At 39.2% G+C, this 21,310-nt stretch overlaps 1 protein-coding gene across 1 annotated transcript in view; it reads left to right on the plus strand.

Annotated features, from left to right (window-relative positions):
• WDR26 (WD repeat domain 26) overlaps positions 1 to 10,848 on the plus strand; it is a 24,495-nt gene extending 13,647 nt beyond the window's left edge. The window contains 8 exon segments of the mRNA XM_010023251.1: positions 1 to 126; positions 4,158 to 4,298; positions 5,707 to 5,826; positions 6,584 to 6,729; positions 7,236 to 7,314; positions 7,838 to 7,967; positions 10,623 to 10,814; positions 10,817 to 10,848. The exon segment at positions 1 to 126 is cut by the window's left edge and continues 12 nt beyond it. Coding sequence (XP_010021553.1) covers positions 1 to 126; positions 4,158 to 4,298; positions 5,707 to 5,826; positions 6,584 to 6,729; positions 7,236 to 7,314; positions 7,838 to 7,967; positions 10,623 to 10,814; positions 10,817 to 10,848 — 966 coding nt within the window.
• Positions 10,849 to 21,310: the final 10,462 nt, after the last annotated feature.

Genomic DNA, 21,310 nt, shown 5'->3' on the forward strand with positions numbered 1-21,310 from the left:
TGCTATACACAGCAGATACTAACGGAGCACTGTAATGAAGTGTGGTTCTGTAAATTCTCCAATGATGGCACTAAACTAGCAACAGGATCTAAGGACACAACTGTTATTATATGGCAGGTCGATCCAGTAAGTATGAAATGTGTTAAAATGTGCATGATTTGTCTTTCTTTCCTCTTCAGTTTCTCTTGCTAGGATGGTTTGATTTTTGTAGGACAGGCTAACATGTAGCCTGCTGGCCAAGGTATTTCTCTGGGGTGTGAAAGACTGAAGATCATGGTCAGTCTAAATTTGTGAAGGAGGACCCTTGATGCCTGAGTGTAAGGCTTGAACTGTTGCCTGCTTTGGAACAGGAACTCCATGTGCCCCTAACCAGTAGCACAGGGTAGAGCCTGCTGGTACCCTCCATGGCAGCTTCTCAGCTTGAAGGCCTTGAAAAGCATTGAGCGAGAGTGGGAGGAACATGACAGTGAGGAACCTCTCTTCTATGTCACTCTCTTACTAAGAGTACTTCTGATCTATGTATGTGACTAACACTTTTCAGTTATCTTTTTACTATTATTACACTTAGATTTAAAGCTTGATCTATTTCACCATATATTTATTTCTGAGTAGTAAAATGGCATATGTGCTTGACAGAAGTTGTGTCAGTTATAACACCACTTCATGTGAGTTGCTGTTTTAAGGTTGGCCTTGACTTGAGCGGAAGATTTAAACACTGGTCAGAATTCATTGACATATGGAAGTATAACCATCCATTTCGTCACTAACTGTGGTTTTAGTTGCAAACTATTTTGATGGTAATACATGGCACTGTTTCTCTTAATGAAATATCCTACAGCTACAAGATTTATCTTTCCTACCCATATCTATTCTTACATAAACAAAAAGATTGAGTGGTGAATCTAAGACTGTTTTAATTGTAGAACTGATATGAAAGTCCATATGTTTCATAACAATTGAAAACTGTGAATAAATTTGAATATATGCACACAATATATGAAGTTGTTAATGCTTGTAAAACACTATCAGAAGTAAGATTCTTACAGGTTTTTAAACCATACAACCACAAAGTGGTATGCTAAGTGGAAGATGAAAGATCTCTGCTGTTCCATACTGGCTCTCAGTAAGATTTGAGAGCTGAACTTAATCCTTTTCTTCCACTACAGGTTAGGAAGCCATATAATTTGAGTTTTTTTTGCTGTTAGGGAGATGGACAAACTTAAACCCCTGTTCCATGTGCACGGTTGTTACGTAGCCCCTGAACTAATGGCAAGTGCTATAGGTTTTTCAAGGATAGAACTGTTGTGGTTGATTTGTTACTGGAGTCAGGGTGCTCAGGGCCAACAGATGCATAGAGTAATAAGATTACTTCTGTTAGGAAGTGATCTGGTTTTGTGGTGAGGTGTTTTGGGGTTTTGTTTTTTGTTTATTTGGGGGCTTTTAACAGACAAAATAATTCTAAGTAAATTAAGGATCAAATGTTTTTACTGTTGATTTGTCATTTGATTGTAGAGGCTTACTTCCTTTTATACTGATGGGTTTTAATACTCAGCATCTTGATTAGCCCATTTTATAGTGATTTGTTAGCTAATATCTGGTTAACCAAACCTAGTAAATGTTTTGTGAATGGTTTAGACTAACCCTTTTGACCAAGGGTTGCTAAAGGAACAAAATCTCTAATAAAATAGTGGGAAAGTAGCTTTGTAGAGTTTTATGTTCTGTATTGTGTACCAGAAAAGAAAAAGGAGGAAAAATTAAACCCTTTCAGGGAGGTGATACCTGAATAACATTAGGTCACAGCTCAAATGGTTTGTTTTTATATTTGCCAGAGCATGCGTCTCACTTCCTTTTGAATGATAAGTTTAATCAGATTTTCAAGGTTTTCGGAATCTAGAATAATTCTAATCCGCACATATATAAACGACAGGGAAACATCCATCCAAATCTGTCTGGGCAAGTGATGGGAGAACACTGTTTTAAATGAACAGTATTTCTTTACCACACACACTTCATGTGCGTGAGAATCTTTCACTATTCCCTTTCTTCGGTAAGCTCTCTTGAAGTGTAATGAAATAGCTTCCATGTGTTTTCTTCATTTCATGCCATGAATTTCTTATTTTTCTTCTAAGACCCAGCTATATATATAAGCTGTCTTAACACATGATTCTGTTTCCATTTTCATTTATTCCTTTCAAATACCTTACGCAGACTCAGCAGCATTAAATAATGTCTTGAATGAACTAGGTTTGTGTGTGGAACACATTTGACCGTGTGGCAGAATCTCTACTGCACAGAAGATAATCACAGTAGGCGCATCACCTTGTCTGGCATGCGTTTTCTTTGATGGAGTTCTCCTTTAATTTGTTCCTTACAGAAACCTTCTTTTTCTGCACTTTCTAAAAACTGTTGACAGGTTTTTGGCTTTTCAGCGAAGAAGACCAACTACTGCAAACTTAAGTTGATACCTGAATAGTTGTAGGGTTTTTCTACATATCAAAAATGTGGGAAGCTATATGTAAGAGATAGAAGTGTTGAGATTTCTTTTGGTGGTGGGTGGGAAGCAGATTGACTAAATTTGGGGCCGTTTTCCTGAAATACCGTTGACTGTTAGTTTGGAGCAAAACATAGTATAGCAGTTTTGCTGTATTTGGAGGGAAATACGGGCACAGCATGAGAGAGCGTAACAGCCACAGAGTCCTGTCAATAGAAGAGGAATATCGCATGTATCTTGCTCCTCATGAGTCTCAAATGTGATGCAGAAGTGATGGGCTGCTTTAATTCTGATGTGAAAAGAAATATGTAAGTTACAGGCAAGCTGCAGGATGTGAGATGATGTCACACATGACTCAGTTTCCTTACAGATTAGTTTAGCTGTAGACACAGCAGTGTTGAATACAGACCAGGAATAGCAATTAGAATGGAAAAGGGGCCTTCAGGAGGTCCATTTGTTTGCCCCTCTTTCTCTGTGCTTTGAAGATCATTCCTAGCCCACTTTCTTTTGAGGAATTCAGGTTTTTTAGCCAACAGGACCATCAAAGCTGCAGGCTGGCTGAGACTCGCCAAATCCCTTGTAGCTGGTCCTAAGAAACGGTCCTTTGTGTCACTCTTCTTCTGTTGACCATGTTGTTTCTCTTTAGAATCAAGAGGTACTCTGCTGATTAATACTAAAACAAAGAGAAGGGACAATTTGAGAAGCTAGATTTCAAACAAGTCACTGTTTTTGAAGAGGAGGTATAAACATCCCCGTACAGAAAAAAAGGGGGGGAGAAATCCATTTGCCCTTTTCCAAGTAGCTTGACAAAATTCAACAGTTTAATGAGCTCGGTTCTACTTAATGTGTATCTGTGGTGGTGTTAAGAGTCAGTGCTAACATAATATTGAAGCATGTTTCTGTATTTAGGAAGCCAGTGTATGGTTGTTTAAAGTATCTTAGCTGCACTGTTTTTTTTTGATGAGGTGCTTGAAAGTCCAAGTTCCTGTGATGAGGCAGCAGTTGTAGCATAAAAGGTGATACAAGATGCTCTGCGTGAGCAAAGTATGCTTCATTGACTAAGTCTGGCAGAAAAGATGCAACAGCTTGCTGTAGGCAACACTTCTGAAATAAGAACACCTCTCGAGGAAGCTTTTAAAAATATCTTTCTGTAAATCTTTCTTGAGCAGCACACGCAAGATACACTCAAGTTTATAAAAACATTGGCACTTGGAGGTTTTTCCTTCTTGGTGTACATGAAGGTTTTGGTTCTCTGTTTAACCATAACAGGCTTCCAGCATGTCTTTAATTTTAAGAAAGTAACTTAATTCTGTAAAATACGGATATCAGTAGTTCTGTAATCCAATAGATGTAGAGAGACTTTACACTTAAGAAGACTTCTGTAGTGTCATGTAATGTACAACTCTCTATATATTTTGAGTTCCACAATCAGAATCACAAAAGATTAGAACAAAACACCAGAAGCGTTCCTGTTTTGTGTATTGAAACTTGGAGGTTTTCTTTTTATAGTTTACAGAGTACTGTAAACTAGCAAGTGCTTTTCCAGTAAGAACATATTTATATGCCTTGTAAAATGCAGTTGCTCTTCTGTATTTGGACATGCTGTGTATGTGAAATCTAGTAGGAGTTCATTTCCATTGTCTCAACAGAATCCCTCTTGTTTCAGGATACTCACCAGCTAAAACTACTTAAGACGTTAGAAGGTCACGCGTATGGTGTCTCTTATATTGCTTGGAGTCCAGATGACAACTATCTTGTTGCCTGTGGCCCAGATGATTGTTCTGAGCTTTGGCTCTGGAATGTACAAGTAAGTGGTGACGAAGAGTAAAAAAAGTAACTCTGTGTTCAGCCTACTGTTTTTTGTTTAATATTTAGATACTAAAACCTATTTAGATACATTTTAATATCTAAATCTCATGTTAAACATGAAAGAAATAATTTCTACAGACATGTTCTGCAGACGTGCCAGTGTAAAGAAGACACACTGATCACACCTCCCACCCCCTCAACTTTAAAAACATTACTGTAGCAGTCTACAAATTATGTACTCAGTTTGTACAGAACTGAAATTAGAGTTCAAGTCTAAGTGCCTGGACTGTGCAGCAGTTCAGGTGTATCTGGTTACTGATGACTTCTGAAGAGGGATGGCATAAATCCATAGGACTTGGAGAGCTACTGAAGAGATCAGTAAATTAAGAGAAACAGAACAGAATTATCATCTAAAGGGAGCAAGTGCTCATTAAAGATTTTAACAAGTAGCAAAAGTAAAAGATACAAGGTATTTTTACTTTGTGTAACCCTCCCAGGGATGTTAGTGGAAGATCCGCAGAGGCTTAAATTTATGATAGCAGGACTTCATCTTTCAGTCAGGCACTAGGGCATTTTGCCATTTCCTCCATGAATTTGAAAATCCTTTTCTGCTGTTGATTAATACGGGCACTTCGGTTGATATAAAAGCTTCCCCTGCCTCAGTTGCAGGCTGCGTAGTCTTTCTTGTGCTGCCTTGGACTCTGAACTAATTTGTTTCCTGAAACAAAAATGTTCCCTTTTTTCACCCTTGGAATAAGTTTCTTCTGTTTGACTAAATTGGCTCAGTGAAGAGCACTAGAGCTGACAGGGGGGAATAGGGAGAAGCCCTTACTGTTTTGACAATGGTAAGCTGCTCATTGGTGCTCTGTCTTGTAAACCAGTAGCATTATAAACTAGGGATGAAAGCTACATTTTGGCATAGAGAGATGCAGCTCAGGGAGGAAAATGTTCTAAATACTCTTGATACTCCCAGCTTTTTCCTAAAATGTATTTTGTCATCTGTTTTCTTCTAATCTCCTCCTTCCTCCTTGTTGCTTTATGTGTTCATTTGGGGTTTTTTGGGGTTTGGTTATTTTTGGTTTTGTTTTTCTTTCCATTTCATATTGCTTCTCTTAGTGCTCTTCCAGCTTCTCTTAATTCTTCCCTTTACTCATAATCTTCCAGTTTTGTGAGACACCATGTAGCCAATCTATTTGAGGGGAAAAAAGAAATTGTCCCAAATCAAGCCCAGGGTCACTGGAGATGCTGAAGTACTTCTGCCTTTTTATTGCGTTATTTGTTTTGCTTTTTAATAACGTGTTGACATGGGCACTTCCAAACAGAATGCATGTTAGATAAAATTATCAATGCTCTTTTTTGGGAAAGGGTTCTGGTGTAAGGCCTTGCTGTCATTTATTATTTTCCAGACTGGGGAGCTGAGGACAAAGATGAGCCAGTCTCATGAAGACAGTTTAACGAGTGTGGCCTGGAATCCTGATGGGAAGCGTTTTGTAACAGGAGGTCAGCGTGGGCAGTTCTATCAGTGTGTAAGTTCTCTGCATCTGTCCCATTGAAAACGAAGCAAGAAATGAAAGTTTTGTCACAGTCAAATCTGAGATTCATGTTTTTCCATTTCTGTTTTTCATGTGCATACGCTAAAACTTCTCATCCTTTAATTCAAGGAAGCAATACATTATTGCCCGTATTTCAGCAGCGCTTCTGTATGTAGCAGTTAGAAGGGTTCAAGCATCTTTTGTCTGCTTAAAGGAGGATTTGTGGGCTGGGAGGTGGGGTTTTTTTAGCTGCTTTAGAAGATACACAAATAAAAAATAGTGCCTTTGTCCCCAAATGTTGCTTATTCTACGGAATTTTGAGTGTCTGTCTTGGATTTTACATGCTGTCTTTGCTTAATGTAAATAGAAAATTTGAAACCCTCATTACTTGCCTAGTGTTGATATTTGGGAGGTGATCCACAGTCACCTGAACTGCTGCCCAGAATAACAGTGCAGTATGCAAGCCTCACTCACCGCAAGGGTGAGCTCTGTGACGTGACACGGATTGCACGTGCCACGTGCAAGAAAGTAAGTGACAAAAGGGGTTCTCAGTTCTCCAGGACGCATACCTACAAAAGCCCTCAGTTAAGACAGCCAGGTCCTAATTCATTAAGTCCCCCCTTTCGCAGGGTAAGATTGCTTTCTGTAGCAATTATCTGAACAGGAAGTGAAAAAGATACTTGTGTGTCAACTCCTTAGAAATCTGAGACTAACAATTCAAACTTTGTGTTTTTACCTCTCTTCTGATCAGGATTTAGACGGTAATCTCCTTGACTCCTGGGAAGGGGTGAGAGTGCAATGCCTTTGGTGCTTGAGTGATGGGAAAACTGTTCTAGCGTCGGACACTCACCAGCGAATTCGGGGTTATAACTTTGAGGATCTTACAGACAGGAACATGTAAGTACCTTTTTCTTTGGTTTTGAATTCCTGGTTCTTAGGGTTAGAAGAAAATGATTGGGGAAGGGTGGGAGATATGTTATTAAAATGCTCTCACTATTGCAAGATAACAAGGATAACATGGGACAAGAACTAGTGAGTTCCAGTTGCTGCAAGAAGCCTTAGTCAAGTATCGGAAATAACTTTGTAAGCGCTGGAGTAGGTTTCTAGTGGATGTTTTGATGTTTCTGTCATCAAGAGTTGGCATTTCAATTCCTGATATATTTTAGTAGATCCTGCCTTGGAGTTAGGAGTTGAATTTGAGGTCTAAAGATCTTTTTGGTCTTGGGATTTGTCATAAGTATGGGCAAGCTATTGCAAACCTGGCTTGCATTGACAGAGAGACACAGCTAATTTCAAATTCGGAACTCGATCCCTGATAATACAGCAGAGACAGGATATGCCTTTTGTCTTGGTGTTGCATCATTATTTAAGTATGCTCTTAACACTGTGTCTTACAATTTCAGAGTACAAGAAGATCACCCTATTATGTCATTTACTATTTCAAAAAATGGCCGTTTAGCTTTGTTAAATGTAGCAACTCAGGTGAGTTGGTGATGATAAATGGAAATGCAAATACATTTGCTTGCAACTGCTACCTTGATGTGAATTGGAATGTTTTATGTTAGCCAGCTGTTTTTTGAAGTATAGCATGGTGTTTTCTGACAAGAAGGCAGTCTTATTCTTGAGACTTTATTTTTTGTCTGATTTATAGGCAGCAGCTTCCTACTATGAAATATGTACTATTAAATGTTAATATCTGGCTATTGCTCTGAGAAGCCCAGGTACAGCAAGAATTGTGGTAGGTTGACATGTCTGGGGGTGTGAGAATTAGATGTTACTTATTTCTGCTTTTGGAACTGTGGGTAAGAATAGGAGCTTTCAGAACAAAAGGGACCACAGACTGGAATTTTAATCTAGTAATGTGGTGTGTTTTTACCCGCTTGATCTAGTAACGGTTGGCTAAAGAAATGTACTTCCACTATGTTTGATTTTCTTAGTTTTTCAAAAGAATGCAATGAATAATGTTTAATGGTGAAATAACATTTTTTATGCTGCTTATTCCCAGGGAGTTCACTTATGGGACTTACAAGACAGAGTTTTAGTGAGAAAGTATCAAGGTGTTACACAAGGATTTTACACAATTCACTCATGTTTTGGTGGTCATAATGAAGATTTCATCGCGAGTGGCAGCGAAGGTAACATCATTCCCCTTTGTGCAGAAAACTGGAACACTGTATCCTTCCTATACCTCACTTTTATAATGATGATGATGATGTTAGCAACTGTCATCTATGAAAGCAAGCAAACTGGTTCATTAAATAAGTTTCAGGAGCACTGGGATTGTGGCATACTTGAAGAAATAATTGTGTGCTAGCAGAATCTTCTGAGAGGATGGTGGTGGTAGAAAGCATTAATGACTCTTTTGTGTTGCTCCTCTGAAGCAAAGCATCTGCACAGTTTTAATTAGAAGTAGGTGGGGTGTTCTTGAGGCTTTTTGGTTTTGTGGTATTATGCTTAAGCTTATAGTTTGGATCAAAAGTACTTCTGGGGAGTAACAGCTTCATTTGCCTGATGAGGATATAGGTGTGGTGAGGTTATTTTAATTTCAGTAGAGTCACTCTCTTAATCATGAACAGAGTAGTCTCAAATTAAGCAGTTGTTGACATAGTCTGGTAGGGTTTCTTGGTGATCAAATGCTTTGTGGTTTGCTTTTATTCAACTGTCTGTGGTAACAACAGAAATTAGTTAATAGTTTATATCTGGAATTGGTTCAATTCTGTCACTGATGTAGTGCCATCACTGCCCATGGAGGTCTCTTAAGATTCAAGCCTATAGAGGGGCTAAGAAACTGTGAGGAAATAAGGTTGGGTAGGATACTGACTTGATATTTTCCAGGGAAGGATAGTAGTATGTCTAAAATAAACCTGTATTTCACTCTCTGGCCTGACCCAGAGGAATATGACTGAAGGGCAGCACCTCCAGTCTTGGTTCTTGGTTTGAGATCCAAAAGTTCAGAGTTTCTGTTGAGCCATACAGATGTGCATGTGTATATGTGAGTACTACAATGCACCAGTCCTTTTTTCCCATCTTTATCATCTTCATTGTCTAAAAACTACTGAGCAGTAGTTGAAATGGATGGCACTCTAGATTTGGACTGTCCGAAGCTGCTGTTGCTTTGCACTGAATTGTTGCAAGTGTGGCTACTGAGAACATGGATGTATTTTAAGAAACAAGCAAAACAAGAGTAAGATTGCATTGTCATAGCCTGTTAAAAAAAGGTAATAGATTGATTAAATTTTCCTAACCTCTTAAGGTATGTTGTCAGCTAGGTGGGCTTTTTTCTAACACTTGCATCAATAGGAAGAAAATGGAGGTCTCTTTCTGAAAGGGAAATTGCTGCTTTAATCTAGTGATCTTGTTTTTTCCAAAACAAAATACAGGCATTGTGACAAGCACCAAACTACTGGTTTGTGTTTAGGCTTTGATTCTCACAGACAGCAGAGGCTTGTGTGTCTAAGTGTCTAAGCAGAGAGTGAATTGTGGTGTTTGATGAATAGTGTGGATATGTAGTCTCTTGAAATTGTAAGTGGAATGTAAACACAACCAGAACATTTGCATCAGTACAAGTATATGTAAAGGTGGTATACTCAAATGAGCTGATTCAGCAAAAGGCAATAGAGTTACCACAGGCTTCCATGATGCTATTCTAGCAGGTAGGTCAGAGGGCAAGTTTGTTTTGTAAGGGGTTGGGAGGAGGAGGAATAGACGAAGACTGGTTTGTTTGCTAAGCCTTCAGAATGACATCTACATTAAAACCTTTCAAATAGCTGAAAATACTTCCATTTGATGTGCTAGACCAAAATACTAGACTTTTGTGTAACACCAGTAACACATACTTGTTTAGTTTGTATATATCCATTTGGAATATTCCAAAGACATTCCTAGAGGTCAACTCACAGGCTATTCTACAGTTGGGGCAGAGGGAGAAGGGGAATGACAGCGAATGACCAAACCACCTTTAATCATTTATTCTAAAATATGGTTGATGATAAAGCAGTAACACTTCTCTAAAAACTGCAGTGGAGTGTCTGACCAAATATCATTCTATTCCCAGCATATCGCTAGAAGTAATTAAAAGCTTCCTATCACAAAATAAGATTACTTCATCTACTTCAATATATACAAATTAATAGCTTTACTATACAAGAATTAATTGCTGTCAAATACAGTCATGGCTCACAATTTGAGACATTAGGCTTTGTTATCCTCCACCATTTGCTCTGTTTGCCCTTTCACTGAAATGTTTTTGGTTTTTAGTATCAAGATGTATTTCATAAGCTATAGAGCTGTGTTCTTACCTAGTGCTCATCAGTAGGTGGTGGTTGTAAATGTTCTGCCTTAGTACTCATGACTTTATAATGCATGTAAATACTGTTGCTTAGGGGAGATGGGGAATAATATGCAAGACATCCTTTTGAAGAAGGATACAACTTCATATCCTTAGAGTAGCTTGTTTTCTTTAGCCATGTATTGGCATATTTGCATTGTAGCCAAGTGTTTTTCAAATACCAAGTGCAATAGATTTGCAGGTGTTAAAAGGGATCGTGTGTCTTAATAGGAGAGCTTTACCCCATATTCTTGTGATCACTTTTAGAAGAAGATTTTTGTTAGTGCTATTGCACGTTCAGTAGATGTGGGTTTTAGACATGGGGTTTACAACATCAGTGGCTGTTTCTTAGTTGTTGAGAGCTTGTGTGGAAGTGCTACTTGATACGACAAATCAGTCTGTGCAGAACAATGATTCTCATTCTGTTTTGTTTTCTTTTTCTTTCCTGCTGTGCTTTATTTAGATCACAAAGTATATATTTGGCACAAACGTAGCGAGCTGCCCATTGCGGAGCTGACAGGGCACACACGTACTGTTAATTGTGTGAGCTGGAACCCGCAGATTCCATCCATGATGGCCAGCGCCTCTGACGATGGCACTGTTAGAATATGGGGACCAGCGCCTTTCGTAGACAACCAGGATATTGAAGGTAAAAACTCTGTCATGTGTGTGTGTTCTCTAATTACTAAATCAACAAATCATAGAATGGTTTGGGGTTGAAAGGGACCTTAAAGATCATCTAGTTCCAATCCCTTCCCATGGACAGGGGCACCTGCCCTCAAAGCGTAACATCAAAGGCAGGTGGTTCAGTGGCTTTACCATAAATAGGATAGAAAAATGCTTTTAATTCTTGGGTTAGAATCATAACTTTTACTTAAAAAGTTCAGGGTTTTGGGTTTGTTTTGTTGGGGTTTTTTGTGGGTGGTTTGTGTTTGTTGGGGTTTTTTTAATGCATGGCTGTTAATTTTTATCCAAGTTACTTATTTTTGTGAAATAAAAAGGAAACAACTGGTATTTCCAAAATGACACTAAAATTCCTGATGTGGCCCTATAGAAAACTGTGATGTCACTAAGACCTTAGGGTTATGTTAACTTATTTATGTAGACTTCTTAAAAATCATGCCTCCAATGTTGAGGTTTAATAATACACAATGTTGTTAAAATTTAAGTAATGCATTTTGACCACGCTGCAGATAGAATAATGGTATTAGAGTGCTTATAAAACAAAGCTCCAAAGTCTGGAGAGAACAAAGTTTTTCCCACCATAAAAATTCTGTACACAATTGATTCTTTCTTTCCTAGTCATCAGCAATCATCTGTGTCCAGGAGAGAGACACAGTGCAACTCTTTTCACTGCCAAAATGCACTCTTGCTCCCAGCCCTTCTTACCTCCAGTCAGAATTGTTACCAAGTTGACCACTGGGGGCTTGCTCTACAGTTTATATCTTCTGTAATTACACATTCACCCTTGTGCTAAAAGTTTACAGTAGACTTGAAAATGAAATACAATATATCCCATTGCCACTGCACCTCGTGGATAGCAGGTGTGGACCCGAGTTCAAGGGGAACCTAGGCAAAGTAACCGTGAAGAAATTCATCGAATCCTACTAGATAAGTGAACACCTCTAGTTCAGAATGTCCCTTCAGTGAAAATGGCTGAAAGTTGAAGGATACTAGGAGGAAGAATTGCCTCCTCTCTGTGCTCCTGTGCTTTCTGACATGTCTGCTTCTGGTCTTGGACTAGGTGGACCAGCCTGGCCAATCTCCTGTTTGTAATGCCTTGAATGCACCTATAAGGAGTCGGAGCCTATCCTCCAGTTGGTTTTACTCTTGGTTTTGTTTGTTTGGTTTTCTCCAGTTAGCTGCTTGCTCACTCTTTCTTAGTTCCTCCAGAAAATAAGCTCCTAAATGCCTTAAAAATCAAAACAATAGAGAATGGGTTTCTTGCAGCAGTGCTTCTGCAAGAGGCGTAGGTGCACAGAATAATACCTAACAACCCAGGAATCTTAACTGGGTGACAGAGAGCTTTGTTATTAGCGCACTCCCCTGGAACTTGAATGCAAATATGTGTTACTTCTTTTTGGAAGAGTTGATTGTTTTGTACCAACACCTAACATGTTAAATTAATATGAATAATGATACCTCAAATAAGTAATTTTTAGCATGGGATTTAGCTACCATATAAGATCTGTTAACTAATGCATGTTCAGTAAAACTTGTGTAAATACACTGTATTCATGACCTTATAATAGAAATATTTATTATTAATAAGCTCTTCAGGATGTGATTTCTTTCTCTTATGTTTTTGTTTTTGCTCAGAGGAATGCAGTAGCATGGATAGTTGATGGCGAATTTGGAGCAGACGACTTCAGTTTAACTTAATTAGTCGTATTTTAAATGGCTTGGGATTTGGTGCAAACAAACATGATTGATAGCTGGACAGACATGCTCGTCATGAAAAAGAACCATTTCTGAAGCCCGGTTGGGGCCAAACATTTACCACCTTGCTTCATAGTAACCAGTCGAGATGAAGCACGTCCTTAGAACGTTGTCGGACACCGTGTTGAAATTACCCCCCCCATCGGTTGTGAAGAACTGTGCTACATTCAGGCTAACCATTGAACTCAGTATATATATTTTTCCCTCCTGCCTTTTTGTCTGGCAGGCTACTGTTCTTGTTGCTCTTCTGTGTAATGAAGTTTAAATGCTTGTTTGGAACACTTTATTTAACAGTTTAGAAGGCTTGATAGAAAGAGTGCTTTAGTCTGAAGAGTATACATTGGATAGGAAAGTATTTCCTTCTCTTGTTTCTCAAGTCTCTCTCCGCCTTACTTAGCTTGAGATCTTTGCAGCTTGGTTCATGGATTCTAGCCTTGCCCGTTGCGCAGTATATTATAAATTGAGATGATAAACCAATGAACTATGTCAAAAGCACTCTCAGTATCACATTTGACAAAAAGTTTTGTACTTTTCACATAGCTCGTTGCCCTGCAAAGGGGTTAACAGCACAATTTTTTAAAAATAAATTATTTATAGGATTAAAATGACTTCATTTGTATACATTTGGAATTAAAAAACAATGCAAGAAGTGTCGTGAAACACAGTATCACTGATGCTTTTCCAGAGCGTCTTGAGACCCAATCAAAAGCAGTGGCTGGAAGGAGCTTTACGTAGGCAGTGAAGCTTGTTTTAGATGGAGGAACTCACTGTCCATCTTAACAGAGAAATTGTTATTTAGGAAAAGGCGTTCAGAGTGCACCACCAGACTAAGAGTTTAAACAAGACAAGGTCTTTTGGGGTTTTTTAATGACATAAATATGTGCAACAATGCTGGTGTAAAAGGCAGACTACACCTCGAGGGAAGAATGTGCGGAAGAGTCTTTTCATCACACAGTCAATCTTTTGTAAAAGTAATTAACATACAAATCATAATTAAACACTTGTATTACAGTGGCATTTTTTCTTTCTTTGGTAAACAAAGGTGTATAGATTTTCTTTTTGAGAACATACTCTTTTATGTTTCCAGATCAAAATGCCTCTCCCAGACCTTGTTGCAACCTGGTGCTGTGAACATCTTGACACATCTAGCAATAGTTCCGCTAATAGCCTGTGTTAAGAAGGGAAAAAGTCATTTATAATTTAAGTATTTATTCTTTTGGACATAACCAGATGGCCTGGCATTGCTGTGCTTCTGCACTACACACAAGTTCATTATGGGATGGCACTGGATTCCCTTTTGCCACCTTTGGGTGGAAAAGTAGTGTTGGTACTGCTGTGAAGTGAAGAGGGAGCAGGGAAGGGCATGCCACCGAGAGCTGATGTGAACAGAAGTGTGGGCTTCATCCTTTAATGCAAGAATAATCTAGTGTCCTTATTAGTCACGTTTGGAAGAAGGGTGGGGGAAGGTTTGCTGGAGTTCCTGGACAGGGAAGTATAGCCACTTTGAGTGGGAATGTGGTGCTTAACATAAATGGTCCCTATTTTCTTTCCCAGAAAAACAAAGTGATGCTTAAAGGTTAGATCCTTATTATTTATTTAAGATTCCAGCCATCATGTGGCAGGTTTTCTTTTAATTGCCTATGTAAACTTAAACATGATTTAAGCTTCTGATACTCTGGTTGAGACCAGCCTTCAACCTGACATACTCCTGTTCTAAGTACCTCCAAAATGAAGTAGGAACTTTTATATTCTTATTTTCAATCTAGTTGTCTTAAAATCAAGGTGAATGACAGCAGTTGTTGCCTCACAGTACTGGGAGTACATGTGTAAACATGGCTAAAATCAGTTGCTTCTTCCACTAGCTAGTTCTGGAGGAAGCTGTTTCTCGTAGTGCAGACAGTGTAAGATTAGTCAGTGTTTTTCCTGTGGCATCAGTGTTGCAGGGAAACAGACAATGTCCTAAGGTCAAATCTGAGTAAAGGAAACCTTTGGGTTTTAAATAAAAACTGAATACTTAAACTGTAACCAGTGTTTTATATGTTCAAACCACAGTATAATTCATAAGCAATGCCAGTATGTGAATCTTTGGAAGTTCTGCTAGTGTTGTCCTTCTCTGAACTTATGTTTTCAAACAAAACATTATTTAGGGAGAGGAAGGTGAATAATCCTGCATTTGATGTCTTTCGCAATGTCTCATGCAAAGGTCTGGCACCACTTGGTTACTTCATACAGAACTGAAGTGGGAACTTTAGGCAGATGCTGAAGGCTGGATCAAATCTCAAGGTCAGATTTAAAATCCCTTATGTACTTTACTGGGCATTTTTAATATGGTGGGCATAGCTAAACAAAGTGAGACTCCTGGCATGGTATGAGCTGTGGGGAGGGTGTCTGGGCTGAGGCCTGCAAAGCATTGTCAGTAGAACCTTAAACTCAGCAGTTTTGCCAAAATCCTGCCTCTCCATTCTGGGGTTTCTCTTCCAGACTTCGTTTGTGCCTCTAAAATACACTTCAGGTATGTAAGAAGCAGAGTTATGGAGAAGCACATGCTCTGGAGTGTCTGCTATAGTTCGCGGTGCACCTATGGTCCATATAGACAGCACTGCTGTTTCCAGGGTGCCTGGCAGCAGTGTCTGGCAGAGATGAGAGAAAGGTGAGAGCCAGCTTCATTTCACCACACTACTCGGGCATGCAGTAAACTGACATTACAGATCTAGCAGTGACAGCTACCAACCTGCAGGTTAAAGAGGAACCTAAACTCTTCCTACCATGTCACCTATTCGCAGTACGTGAAATGAAAAGTACCTATACTTTTTGTGTGCAGACTATAAAATGAGACTTTGTGGTGTATGGGGAAAAAACAAACAAGTTTGCTCATTTGCAACACGCTGATTTCCATGTGCTTAAAAATGTTTATAGGCTGGAGTCTGAGGCTGGAACAAGTACACACCCACAATAAATGACTGTATTTCTAGTCAACAGACCTATGGTGTGAGAGAGGAAAATACTGTAAGTGTGTATTCCTTTTGGAACTTTCTCTGGTCAGCTGTTGGTTTAAATCATAGTAGCCCCAGGTTATTGTCAAGGCAGAGCCTCAAAACCAAGATGCTGAAGCATTTTATTATCTGAACGTTCTTTAGCTGTTCAGGTAAGTAACTTTGAAGGCACAGTGGAGCACAAAAGAGAAACTGTTAGATCTGTCCTTGCTTTGGAGGGGAGGGTAGTGGGGGGAAATGACACCTTTGGTTTTAAATTCCCTCTTGCCTTTTCTGAAGTTCTCCAGCTTTGAAATTAACTTCTTTTCATGATTAGAGCAAAGATGCAAGCTAGAAACCTATCCAGATCTTGCCAGTTACTTCTCAACTTGGCTTCAAACAGGTAATGTTTAATACAACTCAATATGCTGTTGGGAGTTTGTGTCTAGTTGTGTACTTTTACACTGTTAAGCGATACTCCCACCCAGACCCCATTCTGATGGTTTCCTCAGCAGGACACCAGGACTCCTGCAGTTAGACATAGTTTAAGGAGAGATGTAGACCCAAAGGGGGATGGAAGTAGAGGAAGAGGAATGGACATAAAAAGCAGGATTTACTGACCAACAGACTACTGTAACTCAAAGGGGGAGGGGGAAAAATGCACTTTCAATAGTTGGTCTGTATTTTTAGCTATAAAATACACTTTTGTCTAATTTTTGAGACGATGATTAAGAGGAACACCCATCCCATAAATGGCTGATCCTTCTTTTGACCTCCTCCTGTCTTTTCCACGTTGGCTTGAGTCCATTTTCAGTGGCCATACTTAAAAACTTCTACTTTAAATGATGTTTAGAAAGAAAAAGAAGAAAAACCCATTAACTCTTGACACTTTTTTAAACAGGGTGGACTTGAATGAAGTGTGCAGTGTTGAACTACTGCTGCAGTAGCTGCCTCTTAGTTGTCAAAATAAACTGTAGACAAATTTTCTGTCTATTAATCCAGGTAATCTGGATTCAGTCAAACATCTGTGAGCGTGTTCCTCCCATCTGTTATGAATGTGCGCGTGCATGTGTTCCCCAAACAGAGAACCAAATGTTCTAGGTACTTGAGTCATGTTTTCTTGCATACTTTCAGTCGTGTGTATGTAAGTGTCCTTTGATCAGAAGGTTTTAGTTAATTATCAGTATATTTTTATACATTTGAAATTCATTGTGCCCCATCTCCTTTTATTTTCTTCACCATTTTGCATCATTAGGGTCTATGTGCTAGATCGAAATCTTAACATTTTTAGGCACAGATGGAAAAAGTTATTGGCTCCTTGAAAACACATGGGACAAAATGGATCCTCAAAGCATGTATGTACTTACAAACCAAGCTGTAGAGATCAAGACAAGAACTTTATTGTTGATCTCAAGGTTTCTAAATTGTCGAGATTTATATGGAGTTGTGGTGGAACTAGTTAACACTTAGAGCTTTTGGTATGTAATGACTATTTGCTATGGACTGATATTAAATGTTTCAAAGGATTGCGTTCTTAAACTTTCTGGATTTTTTGTTACTCTCCTCGGATTATATTAAGTAGTTAAAGATTTCTTTGCTATATTACATTAAAAACATAAGAACTTTGGGTCTCGTATTTATTTTCAATTGTTTTACTAATTATTTACAGAACACCGTTTTAACTTTTTTTATTTTATAAATGTGTAGTATTTTAAACATATCTTTAAAGATTGTTCAATTGGAACGACATTAACTTTGAGTTGTTTTTATTAGGGTTTTTAAAAGACAAAAAGATTACACTTTTTCCATGTTGGTGCACAACACCGAACAGAAATGTTTGTATTCCCTTTCTTTCAATTCAATAAACAGAATAAATAACTGGAATGAATAGTTCTTAGTTTCCCTAACTTCACTTATGTGACTGACTTGGATGTCCATCTCTTGATCATTAATTATACCTTTCTTCTGTGTTTGTGGTATTTCCCTTCCTCAGTAGGAAGCTCAGTTTGTGGCAGTTCAGCTGAAGATGAATTTGCTCCATGCTGTGAGCAGGCTTTTGGCTTTTGATGGTTGGCTCTAATCTACCCCATGCTTTTGTGTTCTCACTGTCTGTAGCAGTTGCTTCCCCTGCATGCTGTTCTGTGCTTACCTAACTTGGTGAGTGTCAGCTCCTTTGAGGCTCCACAAGAGCCTGATTCCTTAATGCTGAAACTTGCTTAAATACTAAACACAGGTTGCTTTAGGTGATTGCTGGGGCTTGTGGGGGTTTTTTTTGATAGTTCTTGACATGCTCCTAAAATACCACAGACTGGTTTGGGTTGGAAGGGACCTTAAAGCTCATCCAGCTCCAACCCCCTGCCACGGGCAGGGACACCTTCCACTAGAGCAGGTTGCTCCAAGCCCCTGTGTCCAACCTGGCCTGGGGCACTGCCAGGGATGGGGCAACCACAGCTTCTCTGGGCACCCTGTGCCAGCGCCTCAGCACCCTCACAGGGAAGAATTTCTTCCTAATGTCTAATCTAAATCTGCCCTTTTTCAGCTTAAGCCCCTTGTCCTATCACTACATGCCCTCATAAAAAGTACTTGTATCTCCTGCTTAGACTTCTCTTAAACAGGAGATCAGGGACCTCCAGGCTTCTATCTGAAGTTGACCTAAGCACCTTTTGTGGCTGAGAGCTCTTGAATGAAGCTGCTTTTCAACTGTTGCCTTTGTTCCTTCCAACTCGCCCTATATTCTTATCCCTCTTCCATCTGCCTTGAAATAGAACCTCGTCTTTGTCCTGCATTTTAGGCATTTTTATTCAGCTCTAGCTAATGTGCTGTAAAGTAAAAAGCTGCCCTCCCCTCGCTGTAGCTTTTCCAAACTCAAACCTTTTGCTGAAGTGCATTCAACATTTTTAATTCTTTGAGCTTTTATACTGATTAGAAAAGGTCTTTACTCCCTGTAGTAGCACCTTTATTCCCTCCCTTGCAATTTAGGTGGTGTATAGATAATTCTGGCTTAAATGCAGCCACAGGTGGAAGGGGTTGGCCTCACTCCTTTCCATGTGCTGCTTTGTGCCCCTTCCCTTGGGTGCTAGTGTTGGCAAGAAGGTTGTTAGATCACAGACCTGCTCCAGCTATAAATGATCCACAGAGCCCATGAAAGAAGTTTAGGTTTTTGGCTGGGGTTGTTACTGTACTTCATCTGCTGTCCTATGTCTGCCTTTAGCTGGTGACAAGAGAGAGAGAGATACGGTTTCAGTAGAACTGTGAAATCTCACCATATGTAAGATTTTAAATTAATTGTAACTTTTAACTTCTTTTAAAAGCTTTCAGGTTATTTAAAAGAAACTACATAAGGAACCTGATAGTAAATGAGTGTTTCATAAGTAGCTTAAATCTAACTCTGCCTGAGGTAGGCTACTTCTGAGGGGCAGTTCTGCTTTACTCTCGCACTTTCAGCCTTGCCCTCAGCTTTCATTGCTGCCTGATGCATCCCTCTGCTCTGGTGCTTTGTTGCACATGCTTGGGCTATCCACTCGTCCCCGAAAGGTGGCAGTCCCAGTTATCTCCTCACTTTAAGAGACCTAAAATGCTCCAAAGATTATGCCTCTATCCTTTCTGCCACAGATAAGGTGCTTAATGTGCTGAAAAAAGCATTGTGGTCCATATAGCCCAAACTTTCCTGTCACCACCTCCATTCATTACTGTATCCCAAGAGGGGAAAAAAAAAAAAAGGTCTTTTCTTGGCATCTGAGTGATCTTCTGGTGAGAAAAAGAAGTAGAATCAAGCCAATACTGAACAGATAAAGATATGCTTTTATGGGTTTAACAGGGAGTCAGGTTGATGGTTAACCTGCGTGGAGAACTATTGTTAGGACTATTAAAACCCACTGACTTCCTATGTTCAATAATACAGAACTATTGTAGAAAAAAAACCCAAACAGTAATTTAGTAGGCTGAGATCACTATATTCTTTAATAAAACAGGCTAAATAACCAACAGTCTGTATCTGTAATGATTAATTAGGGAAGCATGCTGATGTTCATATTTTAACTAATCTCTTTCCCAAGTGCAGTAGTGGAACAGCTCTCTCAGCTGTGCAACCTGCTCACTGACTCCTGTCGTCACAGACTGGCCAGGCTCAACACTGTGGGTGAGGAACAGAATGTAATAACCTCAGTTTAAAGTTCCTGTAGTTCCTTGGGTAAAAGGATCCTTCCTGTAGGCCAAGCACAGATTAATTGTTGTAGATTAAGGGCTTCTTTGATAAATCATCACTAATCACTTGAAGGATAAACTAGTGGTCCCTTCATGAAGTTATATTTGGATACCTCCATTCCAAAGGGAGATAAATAATGTGGTGAGTGAATCGGAGGAAGTTTGTTTGGTCTCACACCAAAGCTTATTTAAAATCATCCCAAGGTTTGTAATTGTCTAGAATTCTATATAGTAAGCTTAGATTTAAATTCCCCTGTTCTCTCCTGATGGACACCCACAAAATAGGGAGTTTGTTTTGATATTTACTATAGTATTTCTGTGCTTTGTGGCTCTCCCATGAGATAGATGCCTGGAGGATTCCTTTTTCCACTTAATTACCTAAATTTTTAGCAGCTATAGATACACGTGAGGAACTCTGTTTAGGTAGTAGAGGACCCTGCGCAGTAAGAAGAGCTTCAGGATTACGAGTGTACTTTCTCAGCAGAATTGTAGTCTCTGGGGTTTATACCACTTTTATAACAATGTTAGATAGGAATGAATGGAGAATTTATTTTGATTAAAAATAAAATGGAGAGGGAAGTTTGCATTCAGATAAAGTGCAGCTTGTTTAGTATCTGACAACCACCACTTAGAAAACATATCTGTAGGTTTTTGCTGGTCTATCATGGTTAGTAACTCGCTCTTCAGGAGGGAAGTAGGGAGAAATCCACAGTAACGTCTCTCTAGGTCAAAGATACAATGTCCTAATGATATATGCTGCCCCCATTTTTATGTTTTGTTTTCAAATGCCTTGTTCTTTCCCCTTAACCTTCCCTGTGCTGCTCCCATCTCTGAAAATAACGCTTCTCTCCATAGATGAGAACAGAAGCTTTTCGCAGCGACCAATAGGGAATGGGTCTACCCTGTCTAATGTCATCACTGTAATCCTGAGATACTGGCACTTAGAAATCACTGGAGGCAATGTATCTTACAAACTTTTTCATTAACAATAAAGCTCTTAGTCTAAAGACATGGCGCCGAGATAAGAGGTAAACCTGCAAATTTTATAAGCAGTGGACTTACAGAGCATGTTTCTCAGTATGAAATGTCATTAAATTCCTCTACCATTAGCACTACAGCAAGGACTTAAACCGAGCAGCTTACTAACACCACCCTTTCCTCTAGGACATAACACCCACAATATGTGTTCTACCTTTCTTTCACATACAAATAAGGTCATGTATTGCCTACCATAATAAGCTGTGGCAAAAGTTAACTTCCCTCTCTTTTAAAGTTTTATTTGCTTTCCTTTTACCCAGACCTACATCCTGTCTGGGTTTCAGCTTTATAAGGCAGTACCTTCTGCAGTCTGATGCTTGTGGTGTCAAGTAGTCTGTGGTGTGCAGCTGTGGGAGCTATTTCCTTAGTTATTTTTAATGAGTGTAGTTTTCAGCAGTTTTTCATCTTTGCAACAGCTGAACTTGGCCTCCATCCATCATGAATTTAAAGCCAGACTTTTCCTAGAACAAGCACTGTACACAGGGTACCCAGAGAAATC

Source organism: Nestor notabilis, unplaced genomic scaffold, assembly GCF_000696875.1.
Source record: "Nestor notabilis isolate BGI_N333 unplaced genomic scaffold, ASM69687v1 scaffold16971, whole genome shotgun sequence".
In the NCBI taxonomy this organism is placed as follows: Eukaryota; Metazoa; Chordata; class Aves; order Psittaciformes; family Psittacidae; genus Nestor; species Nestor notabilis.